This window comes from Gamsiella multidivaricata (assembly GCF_025024155.1).
Source record: "Gamsiella multidivaricata strain RSA 2152 chromosome Unknown BC939scaffold_5, whole genome shotgun sequence".
NCBI lineage: Eukaryota > Fungi > Mortierellomycota > Mortierellomycetes > Mortierellales > Mortierellaceae > Gamsiella > Gamsiella multidivaricata.
The window spans coordinates 238,605-257,275 of NW_026251713.1; the positions used below are offsets into that span (position 1 = coordinate 238,605).

Sequence of the window (18,671 nt, forward strand, 5' to 3'; positions counted from 1 at the left end):
TGTGCTGTTTTTTTCCCCAAAATGAGAGGGCTCAAGCATCGAGATCTTGTCTCTGAACCACACATCCACTTACTTCACTCCTTCGACGCAACACTTCACATGGAGGTCCAGAGTGTCATTGTCAAGCCGGAAACAGAGAAAGGGTCGTACAGGTTCGTGTTATGCATTTAATACTACTACAGCCTTCTTCGCTTCTGTGTCGAGCTTCGTTATTTACCGCGCCTCTGATTTGTCACTATAGGTCTTTGTCCCGATCACCGAGTAGATCTCCACCACCCAAGCGCAGGAACAGATCGCGAACTACATCTCGTACACCATCCGGTTCTCGTTCTCGTTCTCGCTCTCCCTCTCCAAGGCGGTCTACCAAACGGAGGGCATACTCGCCCGACAGCTCGCCACCACGCAGGAGTCGCAGGGACTACTCCAGGGATCGGTCTAAGGATCGTTCTAGGAATTATTCAGCTGGGCGAAACCCCAGGCGTGAACCCTCGCCACCAAGGCCCTTGATTGATTTTGACCATGTCCGCCGCCAGGAGCGCGAAAGACAAATGCAGAAGAGGGAACCAGCGGTGCCAAGGCCGCGACAGGATCCAGATACCGAGATGAAGACACTGATGAGCACAACTCGCACAGGAGGTGCTTATATCCCACCTGCACGTCTTCGTATGATGCAAGAGCAAATTACAGACAAGAGCTCAAAGGAATACCAGAGGATATCGTGGGAGGCACTCAAGAAGAGTATCAACGGTCTCATCAACAAGGTATGTCTCGATGCTACACTGGCACTGATGTTCATGATGATCCATCGCAAATATGCACTCACTCGCTGCCTTTGAAAATTTCTGCTTCAGGTGACCGCTGCCAACATCAAAGCAATTCTGCCGGAGCTGTTTGGGGAGAATTTAATCCGTGGACGGGGCTTGTTCTGCAGATCGATCATGAAGGCCCAAGCAGCATCCATGCCATTTACACCTGTGTATGCTGCGGTTGTCGCAGTAATCAATACCAAGCTTCCCCAGATCGGAGAACTTTTGATCGCCCGTCTCATCATTCAGTTCAGAAAATCATACAAGCGAAACGACAAGGCAACCTGTCTCGCCACCACGACATTCATCGCCCACTTGACAAACCAATGGGTAGCCCACGAAGTTTTGTCCCTCGAAATTCTCCTTTTGCTTCTAGAACAGGTAACAGAAGACTCGATCGAGATTGCAGTCGGACTCATGAAGGAAGTTGGATCGTTTCTTTCCCAGGAGGCTTCGGATGCGAACGAAGGTGTCTTTGAACGACTTCGTAACATCCTGCATGAGGGAAAGATTGAGAAGCGCACGCAGTATATGATTGAGGTCTTGTTTCAGATTCGAAAGGACAAATACAAGGAAAATCCACCGATTGCACCCGAGCTGGATTTGGTCGACGAGGATGAACAGATTACACACACACTCCAGCTGGACAAGGAAGATCTAGATGCGCAGGAAGGACTGAGTAAGCGTTGCGGTTGTGCAAATTATATTACAGGATTGATCTAGACCTCGTACTTTGTTAGTTACTAACCCCCGACTGATTTATTTAGACGTATTCAAGTACGACCCAGATTATGTGGCCAACGAAGAGAAATACAGCGAGATTAAGGCAGAGATTCTCGGAGAGGACGACTCGGATGAATCGGGGTCGGAGGAATCTGACGAGGAGTCCGATGAAGGGGAAAGTCGCGAGGCATTGCAGAGGAAAATGGAGATCCAGGACCATACAAACACCAATCTCGTCAACCTTCGCAAGACTATCTACTTGACAATTAAGAGCTCTCTTAATTTCGAGGAGTGCGTTCACAAGCTGCTGATGATCAGCATGGAGCCAGGACAACAGGTACTATTACAAATGCGATTTGATATGCTATTGTTGTATTAAAACGAAATGAACCATGTCGCTGACCGTGCTCGTTCCCCCCCTCGACTCTTTTCATCTAGATTGAGTTGTGTAACATGTTGATCGAGTGTTGTTCGCAGGAACGAACCTACGAAAAGTTCTTTGGTCTGGTGGGCGAGCGATTTTCAAAGATCAATCGGGATTGGGCAGAGGCGTTCCAGGAGTGCTTTGTTACGAATTACGAGACAATTCATCGTTTAGAAACGAACCCTCTTCGCAACGTGGCAAAGTATTTCGGTCACCTTATGTCGACAGATGGACTATCATGGAGTGTGCTGAGCGCGATTCATTTGAATGAGGAAGAGACTACCAGTAGTTCTCGTATCTTTATCAAGATCCTGTTCCAGGACCTTGTGGAGTCTCTCGGTCTGAAGAAACTGGACGAGCGCGTTAAGGATCCCCGGTATGCGGAATGGTTCGCAGGGCTCTTCCCCAAGGACAATCCCAAGAATACCCGTTTTGCGATCAACTTCTTCACGTCAATCGGTCTCGGAGCCCTCACAACAGACCTCAGAGAGCACTTGAAGGTATGATCACGGCTGTCATTTCTCTATTAGCGCCTCATTGGTATTCAAGCCGATCGGTCTACTGATTACTTCATTTCACCCCCCCATTTATGATCTAGAGCGCTCCAAAGGCAATCATGGCACAGCAGCAGGATAGCTCGGAGTCCGATACAGATTCAGACTCGGATTCGGACTCGGATTCAGACTCGGGCAGCTCCAGTTCTGAGAGCTCGTCTGATTCAGACACGGATATGTCGTCTTCGGGATCAGAATCAGACAGGCGTCGTCCATCCAGGTCCAACAGGCGTCGCTCGCCCAGCCCCGATAGACGCCGATCCTCTAGATCGAGTCGCCGCTAACATGGCCACTTGTATCACTCAGTTCTTAATAAATAATGAAAAGCAGAGCAGTTGAGCAGAGTGAAAAAACGCCCAGCGACAGATATCGTTTTCCAGAGATCCCAGGGCCCCTTCAGATAAAGAAAGGCGTAAGAGACGCATAAAAACGAAAAGAGCATCATGGAAGCTGGATCCCTTTCTTTGCTGATGTCCATGGTAAGGATGACATATTACGTCTTTGCCCCAGGTCGCTCCTCCTTCCAGCTCCGCCCTGCGGTTGTTGACTCGAATTTCGGCAGTCCCCGATCCAGCGCGCCCTGGCTGTCCCAATAAGGTGATTTTCTGAAAAGATCACATCGCAAAATAACGATCTCTTACATCCCTGTTCCTCCCCACCCACCTAACATTCTCCATCGTTGCCATGAGCGCCTTTATCTCTCGGGCATCCTTCTTGTCGGCATCCGCCAGGCAGGGATATGGCAGGGTTCCTGCAACTCTGTCTCGCTTCAGCAACACCCCATCAAGATCGGGACTTTTGAGTCGTCGGACACAGTCTCGCCTCTATGCATCTGAAAAGCCGCCTAAGCAACAAGGGGAGGGCAATACGCCAGAAAATATTCCCAAGGGTTTCGAGAACTTTTTCGGCAAGGTACTCCGGGATGCAGCCAAAAAAACTGAGGGCAATGGACAGCAGCAGGCATCCAAGTCTGGAAGCGGCGGAAACAAGAATAGCAGCAACAACAGCAACCCAAATAATAACAGCGAGCACGGCAGCGGCAGCAAAAACAGCAGCGGCAACAATCAAGGGAGCAGCCGTCCACCCAATCGCAAACCTACGCCACCCCCAGATGGCCAGTTTTACACGATGAAGATTAATCCGAACACGGTCCTTCCGATCGCTTTCACGTCGTACGTTCTCTACAAAGCCATGGCCCCATCTGAGAACTCGCGCGAGATTACCTGGCAAGAGTTCCGTTCGACGTTTTTGGACCGCGGATTGGTGGATCGCTTGGTGGTTGTTAACAGGAACAGGGTTAAAGTTTACCTGCGCCATGATGCACCAGGACAGATTCCAGGCTCAATGAGCCAGTCCCACGGCACCACTTATACTTTCAGTATCGGATCAGTTGAGGCATTCGAGCGCAAGTTGGATGAGGCACAGACTGAACTCGGCATTCCTGGATCAGAACGTATCCCAGTTTCTTACAGGGATGAGGTCAATGTCCTTGGCACGCTGATACACTTTGCGCCAACCTTGCTTCTTGTTGGTGTGCTTGTCTATATGGCCAAGAAGGGCGGTGGAGGAGCTGGCCAGGGTATTTTTGGTGTCGGCAAATCCAAGGCCAAATTGTTCAATCAGGAGACGGATATCACTGTCAAGTTCAAGGATGTGGCAGGCATGGATGAGGCCAAGGTCGAGATCATGGAGTTTGTCAAGTTTTTGAAGAACCCGGCTGCGTACGAGAAGCTGGGAGCCAAGATCCCCAAGGGTGCCATCCTTAGCGGTCCACCCGGAACCGGAAAGACACTTTTGGCTAAGGCAACCGCGGGTGAAGCCGGTGTCCCTTTCTTGAGTGTTTCTGGATCCGAGTTCGTGGAGATGTTTGTTGGTGTTGGAGCATCGCGTGTTCGTGATCTATTCGCCAGCGCAAAGAAGCATGCACCATGCATTATCTTTGTGGACGAGATTGATGCCATCGGTAAGGCTCGTGGTAAAGGAGGTCAGTTTGGTGGCAACGACGAACGTGAGAGCACACTGAACCAGCTTCTGGTGGAGATGGACGGATTCGGATCGAATGAACATGTGGTTGTGCTCGCAGGAACGAACCGACCGGACGTGCTGGACGACGCCTTGATGAGACCTGGTCGCTTCGATCGCCATATCGCCATTGATCGGCCTGACATTAAAGGCCGAAGTGACATCTTCAAGGTCCACCTCAGACCCATCAAGACGAGTGAGGATATCCCTAGATTGGCGCAGAAGCTGGCCGCTTTGACGCCAGGATTCTCAGGAGCTGACATCCACAATGTCTGTAACGAGGCTGCATTAATCGCCGCGAGACACAACAAGGACACTGTGGTTGAGGCGGATTTTGAGGCGGCTATTGAGCGCGTGATTGTGGGTCTGGAGAAGAAGTCCAAGGTCTTGTCGCCTGAGGAGAAGAAGACAGTGGCGTATCACGAGGCTGGACATGCTGTTGCTGGATGGTACTTGGAGCATGCGGATCCTCTTCTCAAGGTCTCGATCATTCCTCGTGGAGTTGGTGCTTTAGGATATGCGCAGTACTTGCCAAAGGACCAGTACTTGTACTCGACTCAGCAGCTTATGGACCGTATGTGTATGACTCTCGGCGGCCGTGTCTCTGAGCACATCTTTTTCGGCATCATCACCACTGGTGCCCAGGACGATCTTCAAAAGGTTACCAAGATGGCATACGCTCAAGGTACGGCTGAATATGCACCCAACCAACTAGCCTCGTCATTTGTATATGGTGCAGGTGTCTAACATTTGCTTCCATCATTATTCTTTCTGAAAACCAGTTGCCACCTATGGAATGGACTCTGAGCTCGGACCATTGTCGTACGGAAACCCCGAGAAGGAGAACCAGTTCACGAAACCTTACAGCGAGCAGACTGGCCAGCTGATCGATAACCAGGTCCGTGCATTGATCGGGAAGGCCTTCCGCAAGACCACTGATCTGTTGACGGAGAGGCGTGGCGATGTTGAGAAGGTTGCCAAGCTATTGATGGAGAAGGAGGTCTTGAACCGTGCGGATATGGAGCGGCTTTTGGGCAAGCGACCCTTCCAGGACAAGCTGCATGAGTTGCTGGGAACCGAAGTCGCTACGCAAGATGACCATCTTCCCGGAACAACGACCGCCCCCTCCACAGATGACCCTTCACCACCCAATCCTTCATCCACACCACCTGTATAATCTTTATTCTGAATCGACTATTTTTATGCTACAATTCAATGCCTACGAGCCGCTGAAACGAAGATGCCTTTGCTTTGCTTTGCTTTAAACTTGTTATGGTCCATAGTTGGGCTACGTATTTTTTTTTTTAAAAAAAAAAAAACTCTAGAAGTGCGACTTCCAACAACAATGATATCCCCATTCCATTCTCACGCATGTTGGGGGACATATGTCTTTACGCCCGATTAACCATAACAAAAACTCTTTCGCTGGTCTGAAAGATCTCCCTCGCTTTGAAACCCGCTCATTTCACACTCCTCTTTCAGGAGACATACTTTCTTATAAGCAAATCACTTCCTCTGCCACGTTTTTTTCATTCTGCGGACTCGGTTGCTATAAGCCTGCTTCAACAGTTTTTTCGTAGCCCATGTTATAAAATCATCATTCCAGGTCATCAGTTGGAATCGCTGTAGTAGATCAAGGAATGGGATAAAATGTCGTTGCAAGTATATGCTTTACAAGGAGTAAATCATATTCTATGCTGGATCGTTTAATCCCCTTTGCAGCTAAAGCTCGTGTGAAAAGGAGGAGTGCACTGAGAAAGAAAGGTCGATAATAATTGCTGGAATAGGTTCAGCTTTGGGATTTAAGCTATCCGAGGATGTCGCTAGTAATTTTGACCCGACGGAACTAGCGAAGGCCCTCTCAATGTCGGTTCATAAGGGAGCTCTAGAGAGTGAGTGCTCTATCGAAGAAACGTTGAGGAAGCACGCTACATACCGAAGACGTGCGTGATGGAGCGTCGAAGGAATTCGAGGTGGACCTGGATGAGCTCGACGATGGTCCTCATAGAGTCATTGCTCCGACCACAGATATATACGCGACCCTTTTACGTGACAGCAGCGGATTGCCCGATGTTGAAACCATGCTGAATACCCACGGCGTAGCACTGGAATTGACGCAATGAGCAACCTATTGAGCAAGTACAAATAAAAGAAAGCTAATTCAAGATATACCACTAGATTGCCCGGGAGGAGTCTAATTATAAGTACTATTAGCCGTGTAAAGGGTATAACCATCAAAGGTTTAATGCTGGGCCTGGGCGTGTTGTTGGTTGCATGGCTATAATGCAAATTCACGCTGGCCTAGCGCGTGCCTTTGCCATGCCCGGATTTGGAAAGTTACGGCACGTTGGGAAAGAAAACGCGTGTGCATCAGTTGCTGTGCGACTCGGTTCAGATGTGCTCCCTGTAACTTCTCCATCGCTCCTATGTCTCCCCCCAGATTTATTACCTCTATCTCGCACTTGCATTAACTTTATCATCTAGAATTCCGCAGATGGAAGTGAAAGGCATCTTCTCCCATTTTGAGAAACAGGCAGTGGAGGCTGCGGCCGTAGACATGACCCTGGCTCGAGACGTGAGCGCAGATGTCTCCGGTGTGCATTTTCCCTTCATCTGCGCAACCCACCAGCGTATCACATACGAAGCGTTACGACGCGCCTCTCAGCCCACAACTCTGTCGTCACCAAACTAATTCAGCAGCGACAGGATTCGTCCGCACGCTCCACAAAACGATATCATAAGCACTTACCCAAGATCCAGTAACCATCCTGTACTTTGATGGCCCGCCGACGATTCGTATGACGCTGGCGTGGGAAAGAAAAAGGATCAGAAACCCCAAGAATGTAAGTATCATGAGCGATCAGGCTAAGACGACTCAAGAGATGGTGGACTCCGATAACAGCAATCCATTCTCAAGAAATTGCAAGCGTAAGCTTGTCCAGCTGATCCAGAAAACAAAGGAGAGCTAGGTCGCTGTAAGGATGATCGACTCGGTGATAAAGAGCGGTCTCATTGCTGGGTTGAAGGAGCAGGGCTGGAACATGTGTCACTGCATTGGAGAAACGGACATCCATATCGGTCGCAAGGCGAAGCAACATCCTGGTCAGGTCATGGTTGCCTTGATTAACTCAGATATCCTCGTTCACAGAAAGGACTCCTATAACCGCACCTCCACATCGTACGAGGTGGAAGACGTGGTTCAGAAGCTGGAAGTCAACGAACCCCAGTGTATTGTCGCCAACATCACTACGAACAACGACTATACGGCTCATGTGCCAGGCCAATCGTTCGCAAAGTGCTGTGCGGATGTGATTCGTACGACAAGTAGGGCGTCATGAATCAGTATTGCAGCCAGATAGGAATAAAAGGCGAGATGTTCGAGTCGTCCAAGCAACTTTCCTTCGAAAAGGCCGAGATCATTGACATGAGAAATGAAGGGAGTCGTGGGCGCGTTACCAGATACTCCCGGGAGCAAGTATCTTTTGCTGCAGAGCATGCGCGATGGTTTGACATATCTTTAGTTCTCTATTGTTCCATCGCACTTTTTGATTTTACGTAAATTTATGGCCGTCAGTATAAGTAGCATGACGACGAAATTCATAGGGATCGATGAGTGCATGGGTGCTGAGGCAGCCATAGCCATCGGTGGATCCTTGATGAGCGAGGAGGCCGACCAGGATGACACGAGCAAGGACAAGGGCAAAGAGCGTCCTACCACGATTTTTTTTCTCACGTTTAGGTTAACCTTAATGATATGGGAACCGGTGAGTTAAGGGCAGAAAACTAATTTCTATCTTCTGATTCTGAAATACATTGTAGTTACCGCATAAATATAAGGCTAAGGAGTTCATCCAGCCTGTCTTCAGCACTGACTAGGACGGTACGATTGAATCAGATCTCATCGACAGTAGGAAGTGGAAAGCCAGCTCCAAGAGAAAAAGGCAAGGCCAAGAACGTCAACAAGAAGGGCAGGCATCAGCTCAAGCCCAAGAAACCCTGCAGATATATATATATTATACGCAATACCGCTTCAAGAAAGGCTCGGCAGCAGGAGGACAAAAACTCAAAAAGGCCCAAAGAAGGACGAAAGCGAAACGTTCGAAACATGGTCGGGAATGTAATGAACAGTAATTTCGCGGCAGTAACTATGAACGTTGAAATGATTGATCGCCGCCTTCAGCGCGGCAGCGGAAATATAGCGCTGGTCATTAACTTCAGGCGTGTCAGCATATCGAATCGACTATTCAGGATCTCGTCAAGCTCAGCACGCACTTTATCAGATGCGGAAGCCTGGCCACGTTCAACTATATCAACAAGGCCATGACAGAGCATCCATCAGCCCATCCAAGCTTAGAGAACATTCAAACCCGTTGCAATACATTTCTCAGGAGAAGCACGAATTTTTTAGAACTCTTGTAAAAGAGATGCACTACTGGGACAACAGACTCAAGGCCAAGGGCGGTAGATTTGACTCAGCGTTAACGACACTCGAATCGTTTAAGCCAATGCTCGGGGCCAAGGACGCCGTGATACAAAGAGTGAAGGGATACCTCGAAAATGCGACCACGACTCGATTTCTGATTGAAGTTGGTAAGGCGCTGGAGAATCTGATCAGATGCCTCCGAACATTTGTATCTGTGTTGAAGAAAAGGGTAAGTGCTCTGTTCACGTCTCTGTCCTCTGTCACGATTTTGCCATGCAGCTCCTGAGCCATTCATTTATTAAAATAGGAAAATAGGAGCTGTTTTAAGGACCAAGGGACCAGATAAGGAAGGCAGGAACAAACTGAGCAGAATGTTTGAGGGTCCGTTGAGGCTTGGGCAATGGCTCAGTCCCATCGGGGAGAGCTTTCTCGAAAGCTGTTTTTCCATGGCAAGGAAGCCAACTACGATCAACACGCTGGTGTGGCGTTTCCCGACAACAAGTCCTTGCCGCATGTGCTTGATCAGCTCGACACGCTTACGGTTCAGCCTTCGTCCACACCAGAGTGCAAAAGGACCAAAGAAAATGTTAACGCAGCAATCAAGGAGAGTATCCTGGCCATAGATACAATGGGATACTCAGGACGACTCGGGAGAGGGCGAAAGTTAATTAGAGGCGACCTATGGTCATTATTGGTGATGGTGACTTCAAAAACAAGATATCTTTTGCAGATATCCCTAGAGACTCCAACCTCCGGGCCGCTCGATCATCTGTCCTGACCGGTCTCCAGCGCGATCGGGAGCGCAACGCTGACCAGAACAAGACTTCAACGCCCGGTACGCTGAATTGGCAACCTGTCAAGGAGCAAAAAGCTCATTAAGCTGGGCAGCAAAAGAGAGTTCCCAGTCCGGGGATCGAACCCGGGCCTTGTCGGTGAGAGCGACAAATCCTGACCACTGGACCAACTAGGAATTTGTTGATGTTAATCCTTATATTATAAAATTTATATATCTAAATTAATTTCCATAAATGCATATTTCTATAAATGCACATTTTTTAGCTGGTGTTCTATAAATGCAAAGTACTCTAAAATTCTTTAATTGCAAGTTCTTTATTTCGCCCACCGTTTTCTCTCGTCGACTAGCCTGGCCCCCTTTCTTTGTTCTTCCGATCTTTGCACCACTTCCCGCTCGTTACTCTTTTGTTTGTTCTCACTTAATGATTTCATTCCTATCGTCCCCATTCGTTATATCCACAATCACGTCGATTATTAAGCGCAGTGAACTTTCTCGAAACAGCTGTGTAGTAAAAGCATGGTTAATCTATCTACAATAAATCCGGGCTTTAGATCGATGTGCTGAGCCCAGCCCAGTAGATAAGTTTCTGGGTCAGTTGTCGCTTCGCCCAATTGGCTGTTGCTTTGTGTTGAGACCCCTCGCGTTTGGTATTAAGCTCATTTATTTACGATTGACTGGTTCACTCCACTGTTAGCCTTTCCTAAATATCTACTACCTTCCTCAGTACTCTCCCTATTTTGACTCATCCCAGTTCACCCATAACAATAAGATGTCGCTTTTTTCATTAGATTTCGCCCAGCCTTTGGGCTGGCACAGGAGCACAAAGCTTGCAAAATCGCTCAGAACATATTCTGCTATGAGTAATAGAATGCGATCAAAATCATTTCAACAGAATAAATGTTTTCATTTTTTTAGGATCAGTTCTGAGGAGAAGTGTTATGGGGATCGCGCATACTACATCATCCGAATTGACAGACAGTTTGACATGAAATATAAAAGTGTGCGCTGCATATTATCCGACGGTTGCAAGGAGTGTCAAAGCATGTATGCATTTTGCATAAGGTCAAGGCGACTGTCACCGACGGTTGAAATGGTGAAAGAAATGCAATGTCATTACTGACAAAGTCATTTTCTTTGCGAGCCACCACGCCATTGTCAGTAATGCAGCGTAGATGAAAAGGCGCATTCGCGTACACCACAGTGGGATTCATAAGACTGAGTAACAGTTGCGAAGCAATGAATAACGCGTTTTTATTTCTAAATTCTTTCAAAACTATGGTGTGAGGGTAAAAAAATATGAAGAGTGGTATGCCACCCTTTGATCTTTCCTCAATGTCGACACGCTGTCCTTGCAAAGTGATCACTAGGCAATGGAAAGAAAGAGATGAGGAATAAATAAAAGGCGGCCGGCTGCTAGAAAAATATAGTAGCGTTCGTAACATAGTGTTGTTTGTTGTTGTTGTTTCCCTTGCTGAAGGACCGAGGTGAAGAGCGCGGAGTATCTCCCTGCGAAAAGAAGCAAAAGAAAAAAAAAAAACGTTGAACTAAAGAGGACGAGGAATGAAAGCTGGTATCGGTAGTTGTCATCCGTTGACTCGTAAGACCTTCAAATGCCGGAGTATCCTCATCGGAATTTCATGACCGGATAGCGCAGCTCGGAGTCATCTACAAATTAGCTGCACGAGGAAAGCGGACGTTATACAGCATCTCCGGGAGGTAGGCAGCAACGATTTGCCTACCGGCAAAGAATCGACCTCCTAGCGTCTGCACTGCATTTGTAGCAGATTGGACGGTGTCAAATTTTAGATAGATCTCACCCTAATAAACAAGAAAGCAATAAAGACCGTCAGCATTGCGCCATGATTCGCCAACAGCATCCTTTAGTATTGCTAAAAATTCAACATACCGGTGAATCCTGTTCCACGTGAATGTGAACGACCGGCCCATTCTTCTCTGCCTCTTCCTTCACATCCTCTTCGAGCTCTTTAGCCCAGTCTGGCTCCATTTTACTAACATTGCCATCGTAACAAAAGAGATAGAGAAATGGAGGTGGATATTAGCATTGAAGACAAGTTGGGATATGAAAAAAAATGAAGCCTCTCCGACCCGCATTTGCAACTTACTCTTCATCTGCGAACATATTTTTCAAAAGGACTGAGCGAGAGGGCATAACGACCGGAAGTTGTCTAGGTGGGCTGTTGAGTAGCGGAAATATTAAAAAGAGACAATTAGACATCGTATACAGTATTCTTACTGCCTACAAGCCGCATAGATTAACGCGAGGCAGTTGGTGCTTACACAAAAGATGGAACAACAGGAGCAGGCACAGCAGCGGTGACTGCAGAGGGGACGGCTCCAAGACTAGCATCACCCCTAGCCAGTTTCTGCATCAGCTCAGCTCGCGACTGTGAAGTCATAGCATATCCAACAGTGTCTAAAAGCGAGAATTTAGGAAAACACATAGTCAGTTCCAAGGTCGCAATGTTAAAACATGTTTTCCATGGCTCCATAATTCGCAACTGTGAAATGTACATACCGCTATCGTCAATGCTAATGCTGTTGTTGATCTGACCATTGCTGTATTGGTAGTTGTTATTCGTTTGAGGATTGCTTCCTCTCTCTGTCACAAGTCCAACTTTGATCTAGTAGCGGCATAATACAAGGCGATTGTTAATTCTAAATCGCCTTCCACATCATCACTGCCATCAATCCTGAACGAGTTCGCAACGAAGATTGTTTAAACATACTGTTCTTCCAGCCAAAACATATCCGTTCATACGCTCCATGGCCTGCTTTGCATCGTCTGCATTTTTGTACCTATTTGGGATAAAAAATAGACCTAGTTAGCCGAAATTACCATATGCAACCGTACAACCGCCTTGAACCAAACGCAGGACGGATACGTACTGAACAAAAGCGAATCCTTTGGATTTTCCTGTCTCAGCGTCCCTATGCAATTTGATGAACTCGATAGGCCCAAAAGGCTCAAGAACCTGCTTAAGATCATCCTCGGTCAAGTCAAAGTTCACCGAACCAACATAAAGACGATGCTGGGAAAGGTCAGCTTGGGCGGGCTGCGCAGACGCCTCGGCAGTTGCAGCTTGCCTAAATGTAATACGATAAAACAATGCGTCAGGATACTGTGCATAATGGCAAGCGTCTTCACAGATCTTGACATATCGTCGTCAGTTCATTACTAGACATACATTTGCGAGGCAGCTTGCAAAGCCAAGCGGTTCTTCTCTGACTCCGTGTGCTTGGCGATGACAGGGATGCCTAACAGTTTCTGTCCAGTCAATTCGATTGCTTTGCCTACTGATTCTTCGTCATAAAACTCCACGTATCCAACCCTATCATGGAATAAAAAGATGCGCCAGACGTGAGTTCCCTACTATCATATCATCGTAGCTGGAGACGCCACAGAGCGATTAGGCTCTAACATACCCCTTTGATCGTCCGGTATTGCGATCCTCGATAATGCGAGCAGCGCGCACTTTTCCTGCTTGGGAAAAGAATGCCTCCAGCTCAGAAGAGCGAAGTCGAGCCGACAATTGCATCACAAATACAGTGCGACGGTCGCAGGTAGCTTCATCTGCGGGAGGAGAAGGGGATCTTCTGCGGCGAGAGTGTCTATATGTCATCAAACAATAGCGTTAGTACACAGCACGCTGAGATAAGAATACCCTTGTAAAATGCTGCAATGACATACCCTCCATATCCTCTGGGGCTTCTACTCCTACGTGAGCTAGGGTCCCGAGAATAGCTCCCTCGGCTGTCCCTGTCGTAGCGATCCCTATCGTAGCGTTCTCTGTCATATCTATCTCTATCATAGCGATCGCTGTGATGACCGCGGCCGACTCTGTAGTCGCGGTAATCCCTGTCTCTGTAATCTCTATGCTCCCTATGCTCCCTATAATGATCGGCGTAGTCCCGGTGATCCCTAGAGTGTCGAGGCGAACGGGACCTTGAACGACGATGGCGCTTGGTTCCTGATCGCTCATCATCCTTCTCTTTGGAGTGCCCGCGCTCTTTTGACTCTGAATAGCGTCGTTCATGGTCGCGAGGAGATGCAGAGCGATGGCTGTCTCTGTATGGATCGACCGAGGGCACTCGTTCGCTACTAATAACGTATATGAAAAGTTAGTGGCTGAAGCTGGCCAAATTGCCCTATTCACAGCGCTAGGAAAAAATAGGAATAAAATACCTCTTTGAATTGCGACGAGAGGTGTCGACTTCCATAGGGATGGACGGTTGGTGTTGCTCCTGCAGTGAAGCAAAAGGAACAGGTCGTTAGTCGACGTTCAGCTTCTGCTCAGTATCGGGCAGGATGAATCAATCTTGAATGCAACCTGGTACCTTCTGGAAAGGGGCGTCCACCATGGCTTCGATTGTGTCGTAGTCCATGCTTTGTTGATGCAGTATAAGAGCGAAGTAGAGAAAAAAGGAGCCTTGGAAGTGCGAAGGAGTGAATTGCGGAAGGAAGAAAGGAAGAAAGGAATGCTCATCTGTTTTCTTTCTTTTGCGCAGGCCTAAAAAAAAGACCAGGTCCAAGTGCTTTGTGGCGAACCGAAGCCACCAATCTAATTTTTTTTTTTTTTTTTTTGGTTGGGCACTCCCGAGCTCGCACTCCGTATCCGACATCACACCATCACATACCATTACCTCTCATGCTGGCCACAATCACTACCATTCGTAGAGTGGCGCCTGTGAACACCATAGCAAGTGCCGCGGCTTGTGTGCGACAGCTCGCCACCCAGAGCTCTGCGGTCGGACAGAGCACTGAGCAGGACTATATTACACAGACGCGACAACTGCTTCAGGATGCCCGCCCTGCTCTTCCTCGGTTTAGTCTTCAGGGCGAGAATATTCGGCCGATCCTTGGCCCTTCACAGTTTTACAGCGAAATGAAGGTGGGCCCCGGCGGTTGTTCAAATAAGATCGATTTGCTTACGGCCGATACACTCGAAACTAAATCTTGGCCCTTGTCATAAGTAGGATCATATCCGCAATGCGCAGAGGTCGATTACATTAGCAGCCCTCTACCTCGGACATTCCGAGAGCGATCTTGTAGGTCACGATGGCCATACCGTGAGGGAGACATTTGTCCTGATAGACGCTTTCATACTTTTATCCGATCCACTCATTCATTCGATACTTTGACTATTTTCAATGATAGATCACAGCTTTATCAGATGCCTTACGAAGCCGACCTAATTTGAAGTTGAATCTATTGTTGGACTCATTACGTGGCACACGGGACTCAGGAAAGGGCAGCTCTGCATCACTTCTATATCCTCTTCTCAAGGCGTACCCGAATCAAGTCTGTATTTCGATGTACCATACTCCGGACCTCAGCGGATTATTGAAACGAGTCATGCCGCCGAGATTTAACGAGGGTATTGGATTGATGCATATGAAGGTCTATGCATTTGACGACACGCTGATCATGAGTGGGTATGTATGGTGTCGTGAGGAATGGCAGGTTGAGTGGGACGTGTCCATACCCAGGTTATTTCGACTGACACTGTATGCGAACCCTTTCCACCAAATTCTAGGGCGAACATGAGCCATGATTACTTTACGAACCGCCAGGATCGATACATTACGTTCTGCAACAGGGATATCACTGAATACTACTGCGATCTAGTTTCCACAGTATCGTCATTCTCATATACTATGCAGGAGAAGGACAACCACTTTACCCTGGGCATTGCGAATGGAGTTCCCGACCCAGTGCAGGAGAGCAGGCAGTTCAAGCGGCATGCAACAAACACAATGCGTACATTCTTGAAAAAATGGACAAAAGTTCAGCAGTCGCCCGACGATCCATCCTACGACACGACCTTATACCCGCTTGTTCAGATGGGGCCATTTGGTTTGCGACAAGACGAGCGGGTGACCCTTTTGATGCTGGAGCGCATTCTTCACGCGAACAAGCAAGAGGAACCGACCAAACTGTTTATCACTTCTGGATACTTCAACTTTGAGAAGAAATACAGCCAGACGATCGTGCAATCTAAAGCAGCAGACGTGTGTCTAATTGCAGCTTCACCAGAGGTTTGTTCAGCACTCGACTGCGATGGATCGGAAGGAGCAGAAGTATACGGATTGGGCTAAGATGAGCTCTTCTCTTGTTAACAACTTTAGGCAAATGGATTCTATAATTCCGCAGGTATCTCGAAATACATTCCGCCGGCCTATACACTTATCGAGCAGCGATTCCTTAAAGATGCGAAGCGTGCAGGAAATGCTGAGCGGATAAAAATCGAAGAATATCATCGTAAAGGATGGACATACCATGCAAAAGGCACGCCCTCGCACTTTATTATTCTTTCTGGTTGTCATCGTCTGTTCGCGCTGTATACTGTCAAGGGCTAAACATGATTCATCTTGGCACGCGAATCTAGGTCTTTGGGTCTATCCACCACACTCGGATCTGCCCGTCATGACAACCATCGGGTCGCCCAACTTTGGATATCGGTCGATCGTTCGTGATCTGGAGGCGCAGCTTTTCCTTGTGACATCAAACCAGGGCTTACGGAAGAGTCTTCACGAGGTAACTCGCCTACTAGGGATCTTTGTTACTATCAAGCAAAGCAAGCGACCCAATGATCAATTATCTGCTAACCCTTTTCGTTGTAATGGTAATCATGTTGATCTTATTTATATTTTTACTGGAAACAGGAACTGAGCAGTCTGCGCCAGCATGCACACCCTGTGACGGAGGCTACATTTAAGGCTCCGGATCGGCAGGTGCCTGTGTGGGTTGGAGGTGCTAGTAGAGCTATTAGGACCATGCTCTGAAATAAAATTGTTGCGGTAGCCCAGAGCCTCGAATCATTTCACAAGAGCCGAAGGAGTGGACCGCAGGGACCGCTTCTGCATCCACATCCGCATCCAATAACATGGTCTGAGACTGGAGACATCTCGACATCGGAGGTTTGTTCTTGCGGAGCCTTTGACATACTTTGTTGCGTCCGCTTCTGGCAGCATGGTTCATAAAGACAGTCACTTGCCTCGCATAAAAAACACTTTGATCTCTCTTATCTCTCTTTTTTTTGTTCTCATCGATCGATCCACCGTTTACTTCCGCCCTCTTTCTTCAATACACGCGTCTACTCGTCTCTCTGCTCTCTTCATCTCTCTTCCGCCTTCCTCTCTTCAGCTTCTTTATCGTTTCTACACTCCTCTTCGTTTTAATCCTCACTCCACTTTGAATCATGGCTCAGCAGGACAGCAGCAACACCAACAACAACAGTCTCACTGTTCCAACTGAAGGGGGCAAATACGTTACTGTCTTCAATGATCCCGTCAACTTCAACGCCAAGCATCCTCTTAACAACTCTTGGACTCTCTGGTTCGACAATCCCGGCAAGAAGTCCAATGCCAACAACTGGGAGCAGTCGCTCAAGGAGCTCATTACCTTCGATACAGTCGAGGACTTTTGGGGGTAACGTAACTTTTTCAGGATCTCTCCGTCTACGCTGTCCCGGCGCACGGTCGTCCCTCTGCACTCTTCTTCAGTGTATACACTTGACTGCGGCCGATTGGTAATCGCTGCCGCGCTTCGCCTTTTGTCATTCGCTATGACAGCGAGTGCGCAGACTGGGCCCAATTGACACCCTCAGCCAATTGGAATACGATTTTGAGATGATCCACACTTGGATCACCAGGGGGAACGATCTTCTGCAGCCGCATTATTCCATCTTTGAACAGCCAATGCCGCATATTAGCTGCGGCGAGTAGGACATTCGACTAACCAAACTCGGTCCTCTTTCTTTCTTTCTTTTTTTTTCACTTTACAGGGTATACAACAACATTATGAAGACCTGCGACTTGGGTATTAGTTCCAACTACCATTTATTCAAGCAAGGAATCAAGCCTATGTGGGAGGACCCCGCGAACAAGCGCGGAGGCAAGTGGAGCATCCAGTTGCCTCGCAACAAGACCATGAACGAGATCGATAATATCTGGCTGTACACAGTAAGCATGGGTTATTTGCACAGGATTACTGGTCATCGACATCCATGAGTTGTTTTTAATAACGGCATTAATTCTTATTCATGTTGGTAATCCTTCTAGATGCTGGCTTGTATCGGCGAGGCTTTTGAACAGGAGAGCGAGGTGTGCGGTGCCGTAGTATCTGTCCGCAAAGCATTCTTCAGGATAGCGCTGTGGACGCGATCATCCGACAACTACGAGACGGCCATGAGTATTGGGTATGAATGACCTGCTTGATCTGGTCATATTCTGATTTTTCGTCTTGGTAGCCTTTAAACACTAACATTTTTATATTATATCTTCTTAGTCGCATCCTCAAGAGAGCCGCTAACCTCAACGGAACTCTTGAGTTCCAGAGCCACCATGAGTCGTCCAACACTGGGAAGGCTTGGACCGTGTAAAGAGCCAGCGGGATTGAGCAGGACGAACACCTCTCGGCACCGAAACGCCAACTCGGGATTGGTCTCCTCTCATTCAAATGCACCACCAACACTTCTTTCCTGCACAATTTTTTTTTTTTTGTCATCGCCCTTTGCATTCTTTGTATTGCTCTTGACTTCATACTCATACTTGCACGTCTTTCCCAGCTCAATTTGCTTTCATATTCTTTTCATATTTTTGTATGTACTCTTTTTTTTATTCTTACATCCAGCGCAAAGAATCGAATCCACTCATAGACACAGCCCCGCTTTCCCTTCCATCAATTATTGCCATAATTTCCCTGCCTTAGTTTCTTTTCTCTTTCTTTTTCTTTCACAACGAGCTGGGAACATTGAGATGGAATGCATTACTAAGGACATGGACGACGAAGAACGGATCACAGGAAAAGAGAAATGCTACGCATACTCCAAGAATCCACATGCACACCCAAGGCTGTGAAGAGGCACACGACACGTTTTTATTAACACGATGAGAGGACAGT

General features: G+C 47.8%; 7 protein-coding genes and 1 non-coding gene across 8 annotated transcripts; 6 read left to right on the forward strand and 2 right to left on the reverse strand.

Annotated features, from left to right (window-relative positions):
- Nucleotides 1–58: 58 nt before the first annotated feature.
- On the forward strand, nt 59–2,946 carry BC939DRAFT_419249 (armadillo-type protein). The gene is made up of 6 exons (XM_051553052.1): nt 59–152; nt 242–761; nt 852–1,485; nt 1,574–1,866; nt 1,968–2,453; nt 2,552–2,946. Exons 1-6 carry the CDS (start codon nt 100–102, stop codon nt 2,789–2,791), a joined length of 2,226 nt encoding a protein of 741 aa, XP_051416647.1. The 5' UTR covers nt 59–99; the 3' UTR covers nt 2,792–2,946.
- A 194-nt stretch (nt 2,947–3,140) lies between these two features.
- Nucleotides 3,141–5,847, forward strand: BC939DRAFT_437788 (peptidase family M41-domain-containing protein). The gene is made up of 2 exons (XM_051553742.1): nt 3,141–5,214; nt 5,312–5,847. Exons 1-2 carry the CDS (start codon nt 3,192–3,194, stop codon nt 5,704–5,706), a joined length of 2,418 nt encoding a protein of 805 aa, XP_051416648.1. The 5' UTR covers nt 3,141–3,191; the 3' UTR covers nt 5,707–5,847.
- Nucleotides 5,848–7,510: 1,663 nt separating this feature from the next.
- BC939DRAFT_499115 (uncharacterized protein) lies at nt 7,511–8,359 on the forward strand (the record flags this gene model as incomplete). The annotated part of the gene is made up of 3 exons (XM_051559907.1): nt 7,511–7,844; nt 8,133–8,237; nt 8,349–8,359. 3 exons carry the CDS (start codon nt 7,511–7,513, stop codon nt 8,357–8,359), a joined length of 450 nt encoding a protein of 149 aa, XP_051416649.1.
- Nucleotides 8,360–8,953: 594 nt separating this feature from the next.
- Nucleotides 8,954–9,831, forward strand: BC939DRAFT_473232 (uncharacterized protein; the record flags this gene model as incomplete). The annotated part of the gene is made up of 2 exons (XM_051558336.1): nt 8,954–9,181; nt 9,625–9,831. The coding sequence occupies 2 exons, from the start codon at nt 8,954–8,956 to the stop codon at nt 9,829–9,831; spliced, it is 435 nt and encodes a 144-aa protein (XP_051416650.1).
- A 19-nt stretch (nt 9,832–9,850) lies between these two features.
- BC939DRAFT_t25 lies at nt 9,851–9,922 on the reverse strand. The gene has a single exon. It is a non-coding gene; the product is annotated as a tRNA-Glu (tRNA).
- Nucleotides 9,923–10,982: 1,060 nt separating this feature from the next.
- BC939DRAFT_525222 (uncharacterized protein) lies at nt 10,983–14,247 on the reverse strand. The gene is made up of 12 exons (XM_051561299.1): nt 14,105–14,247; nt 13,953–14,011; nt 13,458–13,868; nt 13,193–13,378; nt 12,955–13,098; nt 12,656–12,853; nt 12,496–12,565; nt 12,285–12,390; nt 12,047–12,182; nt 11,872–11,943; nt 11,655–11,757; nt 10,983–11,566 (listed from the first exon to the last, which is right to left on the reverse strand). The coding sequence occupies exons 1-12, from the start codon at nt 14,150–14,152 to the stop codon at nt 11,414–11,416; spliced, it is 1,686 nt and encodes a 561-aa protein (XP_051416651.1). The 5' UTR covers nt 14,153–14,247; the 3' UTR covers nt 10,983–11,413.
- A 127-nt stretch (nt 14,248–14,374) lies between these two features.
- BC939DRAFT_437795 (CDP-diacylglycerol-glycerol-3-phosphate 3-phosphatidyltransferase-like protein) lies at nt 14,375–16,737 on the forward strand. Its single transcript, XM_051553743.1, has 7 exons — nt 14,375–14,658; nt 14,744–14,815; nt 14,925–15,202; nt 15,304–15,805; nt 15,896–16,055; nt 16,156–16,304; nt 16,433–16,737. Exons 1-7 carry the CDS (start codon nt 14,416–14,418, stop codon nt 16,550–16,552), a joined length of 1,524 nt encoding a protein of 507 aa, XP_051416652.1. The 5' UTR covers nt 14,375–14,415; the 3' UTR covers nt 16,553–16,737.
- Nucleotides 16,738–16,855: 118 nt separating this feature from the next.
- BC939DRAFT_221682 (translation initiation factor eIF 4e-like domain-containing protein) lies at nt 16,856–18,441 on the forward strand. Its single transcript, XM_051550788.1, has 4 exons — nt 16,856–17,198; nt 17,554–17,731; nt 17,831–17,967; nt 18,057–18,441. Exons 1-4 carry the CDS (start codon nt 16,969–16,971, stop codon nt 18,148–18,150), a joined length of 639 nt encoding a protein of 212 aa, XP_051416653.1. The 5' UTR covers nt 16,856–16,968; the 3' UTR covers nt 18,151–18,441.
- The last annotated feature ends 230 nt before the right edge of the window (nt 18,442–18,671 follow it).